This window comes from Triturus cristatus, chromosome 6, assembly GCF_964204655.1.
Source record: "Triturus cristatus chromosome 6, aTriCri1.1, whole genome shotgun sequence".
Taxonomy (NCBI): Eukaryota; Metazoa; Chordata; class Amphibia; order Caudata; family Salamandridae; genus Triturus; species Triturus cristatus.
The window spans coordinates 1,780,594,033-1,780,607,069 of NC_140589.1; the positions used below are offsets into that span (position 1 = coordinate 1,780,594,033).

General features: G+C 44.0%; 2 protein-coding genes across 3 annotated transcripts in view; one reads left to right on the forward strand and one right to left on the reverse strand.

Moving 5' to 3' along the window:
- Positions 1-13,037, forward strand: part of EFR3B (EFR3 homolog B) — a 1,026,989-nt gene that overhangs the window by 31,332 nt on the left and 982,620 nt on the right. The window lies entirely within an intron of this gene.
- The window catches only part of LOC146821991 (uncharacterized), a 358,608-nt gene continuing 352,134 nt past the window's right edge, over positions 6,564-13,037 (reverse strand). The window contains exon 5 of the mRNA XM_085613095.1: positions 6,564-6,644. Within this exon, the coding sequence (XP_085469221.1) occupies positions 6,616-6,644 (29 nt within the window). The 3' untranslated portion in view covers positions 6,564-6,615. The remainder of the gene's footprint in view (positions 6,645-13,037) is intronic.

A 13,037-nucleotide genomic window follows, 5' to 3' on the forward strand; every position in this document is an offset into this window, starting at 1 on the left:
ATAATTTTTCCTGGGTGTACAGACATAACGTAATCTCATTATGCATGTTCCAGTGCCTGGCCACAGCATAGGCACCTCACCTTAAATAAGATGCAGAATGAGCACACAGTGGCCCCAGGTGTACACATAGAAATTGGAGGGCCCTAGGAGCCAGTGGGCTAGTCATTGGTTTGGAGTCAGGGGTCACAAGCTCGTGGGCGTGTCTATTATTCTTCCTAACAGTCATTTCATTGGCTGTGCCTACGAGTGATACAAAATGTAGATTTTTGAAAAAAGCAATTTGTATTAGGAAAACTAGGGCATTCATTGGAGCAGGACAGCCACTTAGATTCTGCAGAAACAGTGCTTAATTTGAGTCGGTGGTTTCCTGTGCTCAGCCCCAGCACTTAATTATCAGCACCTGAACTTATGGCGGTCTGCCACATGGAGGTGTTCTTTGTGTAATTTAGAGATGAGCACACTAACAGGTGTTTTTGACTAAATACACATTAAAATGACTAATACCTGCCACCCATGCCAATCTTTTAGCTTAGGAGACGTGGAATAGTCTGAATTGTCACATGTGTAGGAGAGTGATTGTTAGTAGTTGTGTTGGTAGCACTGGTAGGGGCAATAGGTCGTGCAAGCTGAAGGGGCCTCCTGACGAGGGCCCTGGCACTTATTGTTTTTACAAATTAAACACTACGCAGAAAGCAATAAATAGCTACTGATGTGATGGCCCTTTAAGCAAACGTTAGAAAAGTGCTGGATTCTGACAGAGTCCAGAGCAGTCCAATATCGCCAGTTACAGCCCGCATTCGGCAGAATGTCATAAACTGTCCCAATATCAACGTTTTAATGATTGCCCATTCCTTGATATTTCATTGCACTTTTTCTATTCTTTTATTATATATTGCTGCATCAGAGAAACTGTATATTTTATTAATTTAATCTGGCAATGTGAGGTTTAATGATTTTATCTGATATTTATTAGACCTTATTTTTTATACTATGCTGTATATATATGGTCTTTTTTATGAGAGTTAATGGTCGTATATCCGAGTGAATAAAGTATTAGTGATTGATTGATTGATTGCCCCTTCAACTTCTTATGTGGCATCACCCACGGCTCAAGCCCAAAGTCTAAATGTGACTTTGTTAATCAACATTGCAACTTGTTGCCTCTTGTGGCCTTTGGCTTTGCAGGATGGGCGGGACGTGGGCCCCTTCAGTGGGGTTCCCTGGGTTTATTCAATGTTCTCCATTATAGAAGATATATTACCAATGATTTCAATAATTAGTAAATTGAAGAATATTCTACTCCTGATCTTCCGGTGCAGTCATCCTCATCGCCAATTACAGATTGTCATGGTCCTTGATGTGTAACATCTGGGAGATGTGTGCTGCACCTGAATCTGAAGGCATGAGCTTACATTCTGTGTGATCTGAGACATACCAGTGTATGGTAATATTCCTTGGTTACTTAGCTGCAAATGCAGAGTCCCAAGATGCTGAATTTAAACTTTGCGAGGTACCAATGAGATACGCCATTCCATGTTTATGTAGCACTAACAGATTCTGTTCTACAGCACAGGAGAGAGATAGACAAACCCAAGCTCCATCATTAACTGGTGAAGAAACTGCCGAGGGGAAGATGAGGCACAGGTGTAAGCCAGGTGGATGATCCGAGTACAGTAGATGTGAGACATTGCTATGGACCGCCTTCAGAATGAAGGACTGGCATGCTGGTTCTTCCTGCAGCAGGAGCTGGCATGACAATGGGGACGTGCATGGTCTGGGGAGAACAGTTGGGCACTAGAAGGATCCCTGTGAGAGATGGACATGCAAGAGACTGTCTGAGGCCTGTGACCCAAGCAGATTGAGGGAGATGGGTAGTAGATATAGACTGCTTTTGTAGGGTTGCAGAACTGGCAAGATTAGAATTATTTATGCATCAGTGAGGACACAGTGTGCAAGGTCTTGGAGAAGTTGTGGAACAGATTAATTTTAATCTGCTTGGTGCAGGGTCACCACTCTTGCCACGGGTCCTTATCAAGTAAGGAGGAATCAACAGTGGAGCGAAGTACAAACCATAGGTAATTTATTAAGCATTCAGAATGGGTCTCCATCCAACGAGCACCATGGAGTTACTCAAGGAAGGAGCACACTTGAACAATGGCTACATGGGTTTTTATAGGGAAGATCACAAACAAGGAATGCCCAGAGGTAAATAGAACTTTGGAAAGAACACACAAATGAGCTAAGGCAAGAATCTGACAGCCTCGGGGTCTTGTGCAATTTCTATGTTTTAAGGCTGAACAACAAAATGTGCTTCTCTGAGTAGACTTTACTTAAGGATTAACTATTGCCTGAAAACCTTCGAGCAAGCTCACTCTGCATGTTTACACAACTTACAATGTCCCAACCTGATGCGGTGTCAAAAAGAGAGCCAGGCTGAAAGTAGGGCAGAGGTGAAAAATGGATGAAGCATAGCTTAATCAAACAAGCATTTACAATGCAATGGTCTTGGCATTGTTAAAGTTAGTGCTATTGGCATTGCTCATTACATTATTTTTGTTTTTGTTTTTAAAACATTTAAAGAAACGGCATTGTTATTGTTATTGCAAACATAATGTCTCCACCCAAAGTCAGCGCCCGGTCACACAGGGAAGAAGAGGGAAGAAGAGGGGCGGGTTAAAGTCCCACTTCTGAAAACATTCAATTTCGTGAGCGAGACTGCGCAAGCGCAGCCTTCGCTAGCCGAGACCTAAAAATGAAAAAATAATTAAGTAATACTATCACAAAATGAGCCGCATAATTTGTCTTTTCTTTCTGCATAATTTACTCAACCATGCCGCATATTTAGTTTGGCCCTACCCTGCATAATTAAAGTGGCCCTGCCTTAGGCCTTTTGACACAGGCAGGGGGGTATCGCTTTGGGGAGGAAACATTAATGAAACTTTCCACTGCATGGACGGAGCAACCAGAGAATTTTGCCCTAACATTTTGCTGACCCCGGAACGGGCTGCACTTTCCTTAAATCGTGTAGCAAGTGTGCAAACTTCACAAAGTTAAAGAAGTTAAAGAAAACAAATTGGAAAGTTCCAAGGGCCCCGTCTCTACAAAACTACTTCGCACGCCCAGATATGTAAACATAAACAACTCTACCAGAAAAATAAAGTTTTAAGTGCCTCTCCTCCTATGTCTATAAAATTCCGAGCACCCCAAACCTCAGCTGCCAATCAACCCCCTCCAAGCGCGTGGAAGTCCTTTGTAGGCCCATAGATCACTGCAGCTGCCTGCTGAGTTTAAGGGGAAAGCACGGCTAAGTCGGGGGGAGGAGTGTGGCTAGAAAAACAAGGTTCACATCTTACCTTCCAACCAGAGCTCCTCCATGTTGGTCTCCAGGTTGGCGGCACGTAATCCGACGGCGAAAGCGCTAAAGATTAGCAGACCCACCGCCAGGAATTTGCCGCAGTTCCTCTGAATGTAGCAGCCCAGTCGGAAGAGCAGTCCCTGGAACTTTGCTCGCAGCCAGAGGGGCGCTTTCCGGCCCGAAGCTTTGCCCTGGAGAGGGGAAACAGACAGGGCTGGTGAGGACAAGAAGGGCTGCCTCGCAAAAAAAAGGGGGGGGGGGACACAATGGAGAGAGGGCATGTGAAAAATAAACTGGGTGCAGGCTAACATTGAGAGTACAGAAGATGGCCAACGGGGCTGGTGCAATGAAACGTACATGAGGCTAGGTTGGCAGACACGGATAACAAAAACACGCGGCATCTGGTGAAGCCCGCTGTCATGAGTGAATACACACATGGAAAAAAAAGTGGGGATTACTTTTCCACCCAAAATAAGACTGCGTGCGTAATACATTCATACACTTCCCACCGCTCTCCACAACGGGGGTCGGCAAATGCCACAACAGAGGCACACTGCTTTTAGCACTAAATGGCCAGGTTGTGTGTGGGAGAACAGGTCGGCCTACCCCGCAGAACTCTGTAGTAAATAGGCAGGGCCACGTGGTGGGGGTGGAGTAAAGCCAGCCAAGAGGCAGTGGCAGGGGGTCTGGCGAGTCGTGCCTTAAGGAGCAGTGCCAGCGGCCACCAGTGCCTGCAGGGGTCTGGATAACCTCCAGGCTGGAGTCCGGCGGCTGTTCCCCGCATCAAAACACAGATTGCGCATAGCCTGAAGGCTCACACACATCCTGACCGCAAGCCACGGACCACCTGGGAGGCAGGGGAGGAGGGGCTCGGTGGACCACCAGCGGCGCCGGGGCGGGAGCACAAAGGACGGTGATCCGGGGGTCTCAGCGGCGCGTCTTCCGCGGGCTACTGCTGGTGGAGGCCGGTTGCTTGCTTCAAGGGCCGGGGTGCATGGCCTGAGTGTGGGGGTCTGGGAGCAGTCTGCCTGCTGCAGCCTCCGCGCGGTGCAAGGAGCAGGGGATGCAACCGAAGGCAGCGGGGAAAGCCTTCTCTGTCTCGGCTGTGGAAGGGAGGAGGAGCCGGCGGAAGGCGGGCTCCGGCCAGGGTCCGCCCTGGGCCTGTCAGATGCCCCTGCTCCTCCTCAGCTATTGTTCGGGACCGAAATTACTCAGCAAACATGACTATTATTAGCTGCTTAGCAACATAAAAGGGCCAGCAGACGGTTCAACTGCACATGCCCGGTAAACGAGGTAACTAACCACGAAATGCTCCTTGCGCAAGAGCAGAGAAGCAGAGACACTGATCGCCGAGGCACTCTCACGAAAGCTGGCAGAATCCCTACCAACAGAACACATCGCATTAGGATTTTTGTCTGACGTTTTACCTTTCACGCGTCTTGGAAGTTGGTTAAAACAAGGGCATCTGAAGGGCCCCTGGAGGGACCGTGTTTAGACCGAGGAGCATCGGGGATGACGCCATAAACACCACCGTCTTTCTCCGAGGTCAAGCAGAAATGCCTCGGAGAAACGCAGCGGCGTTTTCGGATTCAGGGGCGTGTTTTTCTTTCTCTCCTCTTGCCATTGGCTGGAATGTTTACATTCCAGAGGAGAGAAAGAAAGTAAAAAACACGCCCCCGAATCCGAAAAAGACGGGGCTTGTTTGGAGAGACAAAGCTCTTCTCCAATGGCTGACCTGCATTTAAGAGGCCAGCCAATAGAGAAGAGGGAATAAGAGGGGTGGGTTAAAGCCCCACTTCTAAAACGTTAAATCTCGCGAGCGAGACTGCGCAAGCGCAGCCTTCGCTAGCCGAGACCTAAAAATGAAAGAATCAGATTTTACATTTTAACAGCCCTTCCTTTTCAGCGGTGCTAAATCCATTCTAAAAGGTACACGTATTAATTGTGTACATTAATAGTCATCAATTTTAGTATGCATCATCATTTCTCTACTTAATTCATGAACATTAATTGGGGAAGGCTTGATACTGTTACAGGTAGCTATATAAGCTGTACATATCACAGGGAGACGCTGAATGCAGCAAGAGCAAGTGAGAAAGATGGCTCCTATAATCACCATTCCCATTAATAATTTCCAGCCCCAAGCAGAAACAATACCTCAAAACCATTCTGACCAAATCCATGTTCCTTTTGCCTGGTGTATTTCTGCAGTTATTTTGGTGAAGCTATTGTGTGGCTCAATTAACATTAAGGGCGTTTAATGTATTTGACAGTGTGAATCCTTAAGAGAGGACAATGTGAAGTGCGGTAGAAGTAGGGGGCACTAGGCTATGAACAGGGTAATATGTTTCAAGTCTCCAAAATAGACCCAAAAATCCCAATACTAACAATCGAAAACATACAAATATCCCTATTTTTCTCTTTCTAATCCCAAATGGTCAGCTTTTAGCGGGGGCATTCGGGGCAAGTACTTCTATTCCTCCTAATAGGTCAAAAAGACCTTCTCAAAGGGCCTTAATGACAGATCGACAACTCTACCCATTTCAACCTAATCTATATACAAATACCTCTTTCAGAAGATCCCTATACTGATCTTTTATATCCAACCTGTATGTTTCTTAACCTTCCTTCCTCTTACTGTAGTATTTGTTGTCTGATTGCCGAGGTAACACAGAGTAGCGTAACGATCAGCCAGAAACAGAGCAATGTAATCTCAATTCTCCCAAAATTCCCTCACTACACTATCAGAGAGCATTAAGTCCCAAGTGTCTTTTGCTTCAAAACTTCACTTGCAAGCTTATGTACTGGTCCGGACGTTGGCGGTCTTGACCACCGGCATGGGTTGTTACCTCTCCAGAGATAGTTTCTTCAATCAAAGTCTACAGTTCTTTTGGCTCTTGGCCGCATTTTATATCAGGGCTGAACAATGTCAGGATGTTCAAACAGAATCTGTTCATCTGGGTCAGGCATGACGGCAGCAAGTTATTTTTCCAATGACACCACTTCATCATCTTTCAAAAGATCACTATTTCCAAAAGGCACTTGGTGAGAGATTTGATCCAAATCAGGCATTCCTGTTGTTATCCACTGATCATATGGCAAAGGGAGTGGTGCTTGCTTTCTCCACATCACTGGCATGGATCCAGTGTCTGTGCCCTGTGCACTTAACAACAGTCTGGGTGGTGAAGAAAACTTGCACTGGCCTCTGAAACTGTTGGGTAAAGACACCATCTCTAGGCCTCAGCTTGTGACCTGGACCTTTAAGACTGGGAGAGAGACTGGCCTTCACCTGTGAATGGATCAAATGCAAATCTTTTAGTCAACACAGTAATCAACTAGAATGGTAAATTCAATGTCAGATTGTCCTTGATCTTGGTACACCCTATACATTTGCTGGCCTCCCCATAATGTCCTAGTCCCGTCTATAAAGTCAGGAATCTGGGTATGCTCTTTGACAATCAACTCAATTTCTCAGCACATGTCAGCAATCTTGCTTCAGCGTGTTCCTTTTTAATAAGGACGTTGCGGAAGACTCTTCCTCTCATCGAATCTGACCTTCGCAAGACGGTGGTGGTGGCGCTTGTACTATCGAGACTTGACTACTGCAACGCCTTGCTGTTAGGCATAGATAAGACCCAGATGAAGAGGTTGCAGACTCTGCAAAATGCTGCTGCCAGACTCCTGATTGCTGTACCCAGGAACCACTCTATCTCTGGCGGCATCAAAACATTACACTGGCTCCCGATCCAGCAGCGCATAGAATTTAAGGCAATATGTTTAGTGCACAAGGCTATATTTGGAGGAGGAGCCAAGGACGTTCAGAAGCTTTTCGTTCCATATGTGCCCAGCCGGGTTTTAAGGTCTACCACACAAAGCCTCATCAAGATAAATCGGATACGTAAAGTCAGATGGGGTGGCAGAGCCTTTTCTTTCCGGGCTGCTAGTCTTTGGAACAGGCTTCCTCATTCTATGAAATCATTAGGCAATCATTTGGCCTTCAGGAAACAGTTAAAAACATGGCTTTTTGACGAGACTCGCGGATGAAGACATCCTTTCTCTCTCTCTCTCTACCAGTGCCAAGACGCTCCGGCATACGTATGCGCTCTATAAATGACCATCCTATCCTATCCTATCCTATCCTATCCTATCCATCCTATCCTATAACCATCTCAACTGGTTGCAAGAACTTCAAAGGCAGACCGGGGGTGCAAAATATCCTGTTGATACGGGGTACATTTTCCTGTGCTATAAGTATGGTACATCATGCACCTCTTGACATAGATCTCTGCCACCCTAGGAATCAGATTATTGATCCATACATGATCTGACGTGGCCACTATTCCTTTAGCACTGATATGGGCTGAACTGTGGGCCATGGTAACAATAACATTCACATAATAATTTGGAAGCATTCATCTTTGCTTTCCTGACTGATCTATCCAACATCCTGTCGCATCCTGACACCCATATCTTTTACACTGTTCCTTCTGTTCCTCTGTAGCTTCTTCCTGTACTTCCCTAATGAAATCTAGAGTCTGATTAAACATAGTTACTTCTGGTGTCCATCTAACTGTCCCTACAATATACATTAAACTATACTCTAAATAGGCTGTTCGTTTAACTGGTTCATTGGCAAAAGTATTTCCCTGTATTACTTCATCTATAATTTTCTTGCGGACAAAATATTTGACAATAGCAACCTTTTTTTTGTTAACATCAAGGTATCCAGTATCTTTACTATTCATTCCCCATACTGTACCTCATCACTATGCAAATTAAAAAATAAAACTTTTTTTTTTCTTTTCAAAGTCATCCGAATGAGGGGGCAACTCCAAAGGTATATATATATATATTGATATTTAGAGTCAAATCTTTACTTAATTTACAGGCTCCAGTCAAAGCTGTCAGCTCCACAGATTGCTCTGACATTTGTTGTATTTTACGTAACTCTACCATAGATTTTAAGGGAGTAACTATTTAGGCCGCTGTACTAGAGCCATCAGGTAGTTTGCAACATGCACCATCCACGGACAGTTCCCCTAGTGGGTCAGACATAGGGGTATCTGTCAGGTCTACCCGTCCCTTAGTCTCCTTCTCAGTAATAAATATGCAAGCATGCTTCTCATCTTGTTGGGACTCAGAAAGGGGTAGTACAGGGGCTAGATTCAAAATGTTACAGCATTTCAGAGTGATGTTTTGGAGCAAAAAGTATCAACACTGGTCTGGTGCTGGGTCTGAATTATTATTATTATTCTTTAGATATCCACTAAATGTGGTCCCATAACTGTCATATTGTGACATTAAATATACATTTCAGATTGCTTTATCACAGTGGGGTCCAATGTGGAGGTGAAATATGCACATGACCTATTCCTTCCTACATGGGACCGTGCCAAGCTGCAACCATCTTTTACATGCAAAAATGTGTAATAATCAGGTCTTACCTGAAGCAGGAGCATTACATAAAGCATTTTGTTCAATTACAAAAAGACAGCTTCACACTGATTAGTCCAAGGAAGCAGCATGCATACGTGCTTTAATGTTAAAGCAAGCAGGGGTTTGTAATTAGTGAAAAATTTGGTAATAAACGCACAGATATTAGATTGAGTCAGTGGTTTCTGCAAATTCTGCACCAATTATATCCTATGTTGGTGTATCGTCTTACCCCCTTCGACAGGAGGAGACCTAAATAGGTAACCTTCTGTTGACAATACTGTAATTGGAAAAGAGATACTTTGTCCCAAGAAGGCTAAGTAATGCAATAATTTCACTGTAACTTGTTTCAAACCTTCTGCTGTATTGCTATGTCTCCAATGAGTAGCTTATAAACTACCAGCAGCTCAACAGCGTACCGTCCAACCTGTATTTTAAAAAATAAAACCCAGGCATTCAAGACAACATTTCTTTTGTATTTTCACAACTCATAAACTGATGCCTACAGAGAAAATAGGTGACATTTTGAAAATGTGTTTAAAGCTATTATTTCAGTTGGAGATATTTATTACTCATTTTTATACGTTGTTGCAAGGGGTATTGTAGCTATAGTTTGCATGTACTACACAAATTGTCAAAGCTTTGCTTTTTTTTTAATTACTACTGAAAACCCTGCCTAATGCACCAACGTGATCACTGCTGATACTCTTGGATGGGGTGCTCATTTTACATTACTAGTAACTTTTGTTACAGAAAATGTTTGAGACCTTTGTACTAACATTCAGTTGATGTGAAATAGGGCTTTGAACGGGGATGCCAGAAAATCTCACATGTGTATTAACTTTACCTGAGAAACAACAAGATGTTGAGGGACTACTATCTTGTCACTTTTCTCTCAAATCAATCACAAATTGATAAACTTTTATCCTGTATTCAATCCCCCCTTTTAAGGACAGGAAGAATAGGGCTATTACATACATTAGAGGAAACTTCCTCAAAGCGAGTAAAGAAATCAGGGACGGCCTCTCCCTGTTTTTGTTTACAAGCAGTAAGGAGAGCCCAGTCCATTTTCCTAGCTGGAACCATCGTTTTTATATAAGTAAGTATGTTACCAGGAAGATCCAGTATAAGCTGACGAGGTTTCTGCTCAGGTTTCCCATCCCTATCAGCTGTTATTATGGCAGCTAATAGTCACCACATATTTGGATCATACCAAAAAAAATATCAATATCTGCTAAGGTCATGATACAAGAATCAATGGCTGCCTGTACATCATCATAATATCCCCTAGGATTTTTCCATATGTCCAATTGTACAAAAAATGGGCTCTAGGGTCATCTTTATCTGCATTCCCTCTTTCAGGAATGAACTGCGGCACAGCTTCCCTCATAGATCTTATTCGGGGAGAGGAAGAGAGTTCATTCCGGAATCCAATTATTGTTGCTTTGGCAGCATTAACTCTACTTACAGAGAAGGCCCCTATCTGACATTGTCGATTAATAGCTCTTACATCATCTGGGCCATTCTGTCCTGTAATCATCTCCCATTCTACCATAAATTGATGAGAAAGCTTATTTATAAGACAAAGAAGCTCACCCTCAGAGAAATCCCATATTTGATCTATCATTTCTCCTACCTCCATTTCTAGATTACTCAACCAATTTAATACCATCAATCTTATCGCGTCCTGACGAAACTGAGGTACAGTAGAGCAAAGAACTCAAGGGGTCTGGACAGATGCAGGAAGCACAGAATCATTAGTCATTTCAAATGCAGTGGCCTGAGGTGGAGGCGCAGAGGCTTGGGATGGGTGTGAAGTAGCCTAGGTTGCAGGGGGTAAGGAATGTACCGGTACTGGTTGGAAAATAGGGAGCTGGACAACCGCAGGCAAAGGAGGGGGAGCCGGGAGTACAAGGGGGATGATATTTAGGGGTCCAGGGCGAAGAGTGTTAAAGGTACATATGGGGGTGGGGGTCGATCTATCAACAACCCATCAATATCTGAATCCACATCTTCTTGGTGGACCTGAACTGCTACAGTTGGTCTAACTATATATTCCTTAGATATTAATAAACAATGCTTTCTATCTAAACATTCCTTTTTCTCCTGAACTTCCTTATGCTTCAATTCCTTATACTTTGGATACTCTGTTTTCCTTTCCTGTTTCCTTTGTACCTTGTCTGCCTTGAGCTGCCGCTCCTTCACTTCTTTCCTCCACATACGCAAACTGTCAAACATAGCCGGCCTAACTGTCTTTAAAAACAATTGTTTCTCTAAATACTCGAGTTTGTGAGGGTCCATGGTTCCCTCTAATGGCCATTCTAACTGGGGATCCCCTTTTTGTATATTTGTTCCACAATGCATTATACATGATGGGACAAATACCATAATTGATGTACATCTCAAAATTCGGCGTACCTTCGGGTGGCGCCGGCTAACTTGATTCCAAAATGCTCTGCCTATCGCAGTAGCAACAACAAAACTTCTAAAGCGCACTAATCACACGCATGTTATATAAGATAAAAAAAATTATAAACAGAGAGAAATAAAAAATATTCTCACATTTACCTGTAAGAAAAAATGTTAGCCAAAACAAATAGCAAGTCTCAAAACAAAGTTCAAGTTTCAAATTCTAGGTTTCAAAATTCCAAACTAATTCCGAACGGATTACCAAGTCGAATACCAAGTCAAGACGAATATCAAGTCAAGCAAATACCTAACAAATCCTAACCAAATGAACTGGTTCAATACAGATTTACCTCATGCGTAGTCTTCGTCTCCCACCTGTCGATCCTCCCTGATTCCAAAAATGACTGTCCGAAGGTCCCAGTCAAGGCCAGCAGCCGCCAGGAAGATCTGAGTTGGAGAGCTGAAAAATCACCTTGGCCCACAAGCAACCTACTTTGGACCCTTTACGTGTTTTTAAAAGGCCCAGGTTACATCGTTAAGCCAACTCGCGATAGTTGAGTTTCAATGTAGGTGTAGTTCAGGTGAAAACATTAACTTTGACTTAGGAGAATATGCGCGGATTGGTCCCTTGAGGCAATAGTCATCTTAATGTGATGTATGTCTAGGGTTCCACAAAGTCAGACCTTGTGACTTGGAGGCTTGAATAGGTTTTAAGAATAGAGAAAAGCACTGAACGTAAGGAATGCACCTCTGGCGGCCAATGGCAGATGTACTAGATGGTTCACCTGGGGTGGTGTGCTGGTTATGAACTTTGCAGGAATTTGACCTCTTCGGCAGTCAGTGGTCATAGCCTGCAGCCAAACAACACTCCGGAGTTCCAGATCAGGCATATAGGAGCTAGCATTCCGCAAGGTTGGAAAAGTTAAGAGGCAGATGCCAGCAGCGGTTGAACAATCTTCACTCTTCGTTGGATTGGACCAGAATTTGTTCTGCTCAAATGATATAGAGTTAGAATCTTGTACTTGGTATTCAGTGATTTTGGATCCCAGAGATCAGGTTCAGCTGATCAGGAAATCTGTTGACTAGTCACCTTAAGCTCAACCATTGAGTCAAGTTACTGGAAAGATAGGTGGTTCACAGTGAGCACAGTCCTGTGAGAATATACAGAGGGAGGCGACCATGCTAGGAGAGATGGTAGCATCAGGAAGCACAAAGTGACCAAGGAGTTTGTACAATTTCAACAGTGAGGAAGAACAGTGATGCTGATTCCAAGGCAGGAGAGATGAAGTGACAGGTCACTCTCTACAGCGTGCAAGAACGTGCAACCCTCAGCTTTAGACAGTCACAGGGAGATGAGTGTGAAGGGGCAGGAAGCCAAATCTATAAGTAGGCGGGAGGGATTTAAGAAAGCTGAAGAACGCAGTGATCCTGGGAGGAGGACATTCATAAAGTTGGGTCAAATAGAAGTCTTCAGCAGTACAGATCAGTTCCACACGGAATGTCAGAAGAGGTGATGAGCCAGAAGAAACCAGCCACTTCACTCCTGGGCTTTGAACACAGAGCACTCACTGGAGGAACCAATGTCTCAAATGGGAAGATGAGAGGCAGGTGCAAGCTGGCAGGCCAGGGGAGGACTGCGGGGAGCCTTTGATTTCCAGTGGTAGCTTATTTTTACGTGGGGCTCTATGGATGATATTCAGTGAGCGTATTACAGCATACCCTTAAACGTACCCAGCGGGACCTGATATGGAGAACCTATAAAAATAATAATAGCTCATATAAGTGACTGAAACAGAATGAGAAGGACATTTCAAGCCAAATCTTGCAAAGAATTACTTCA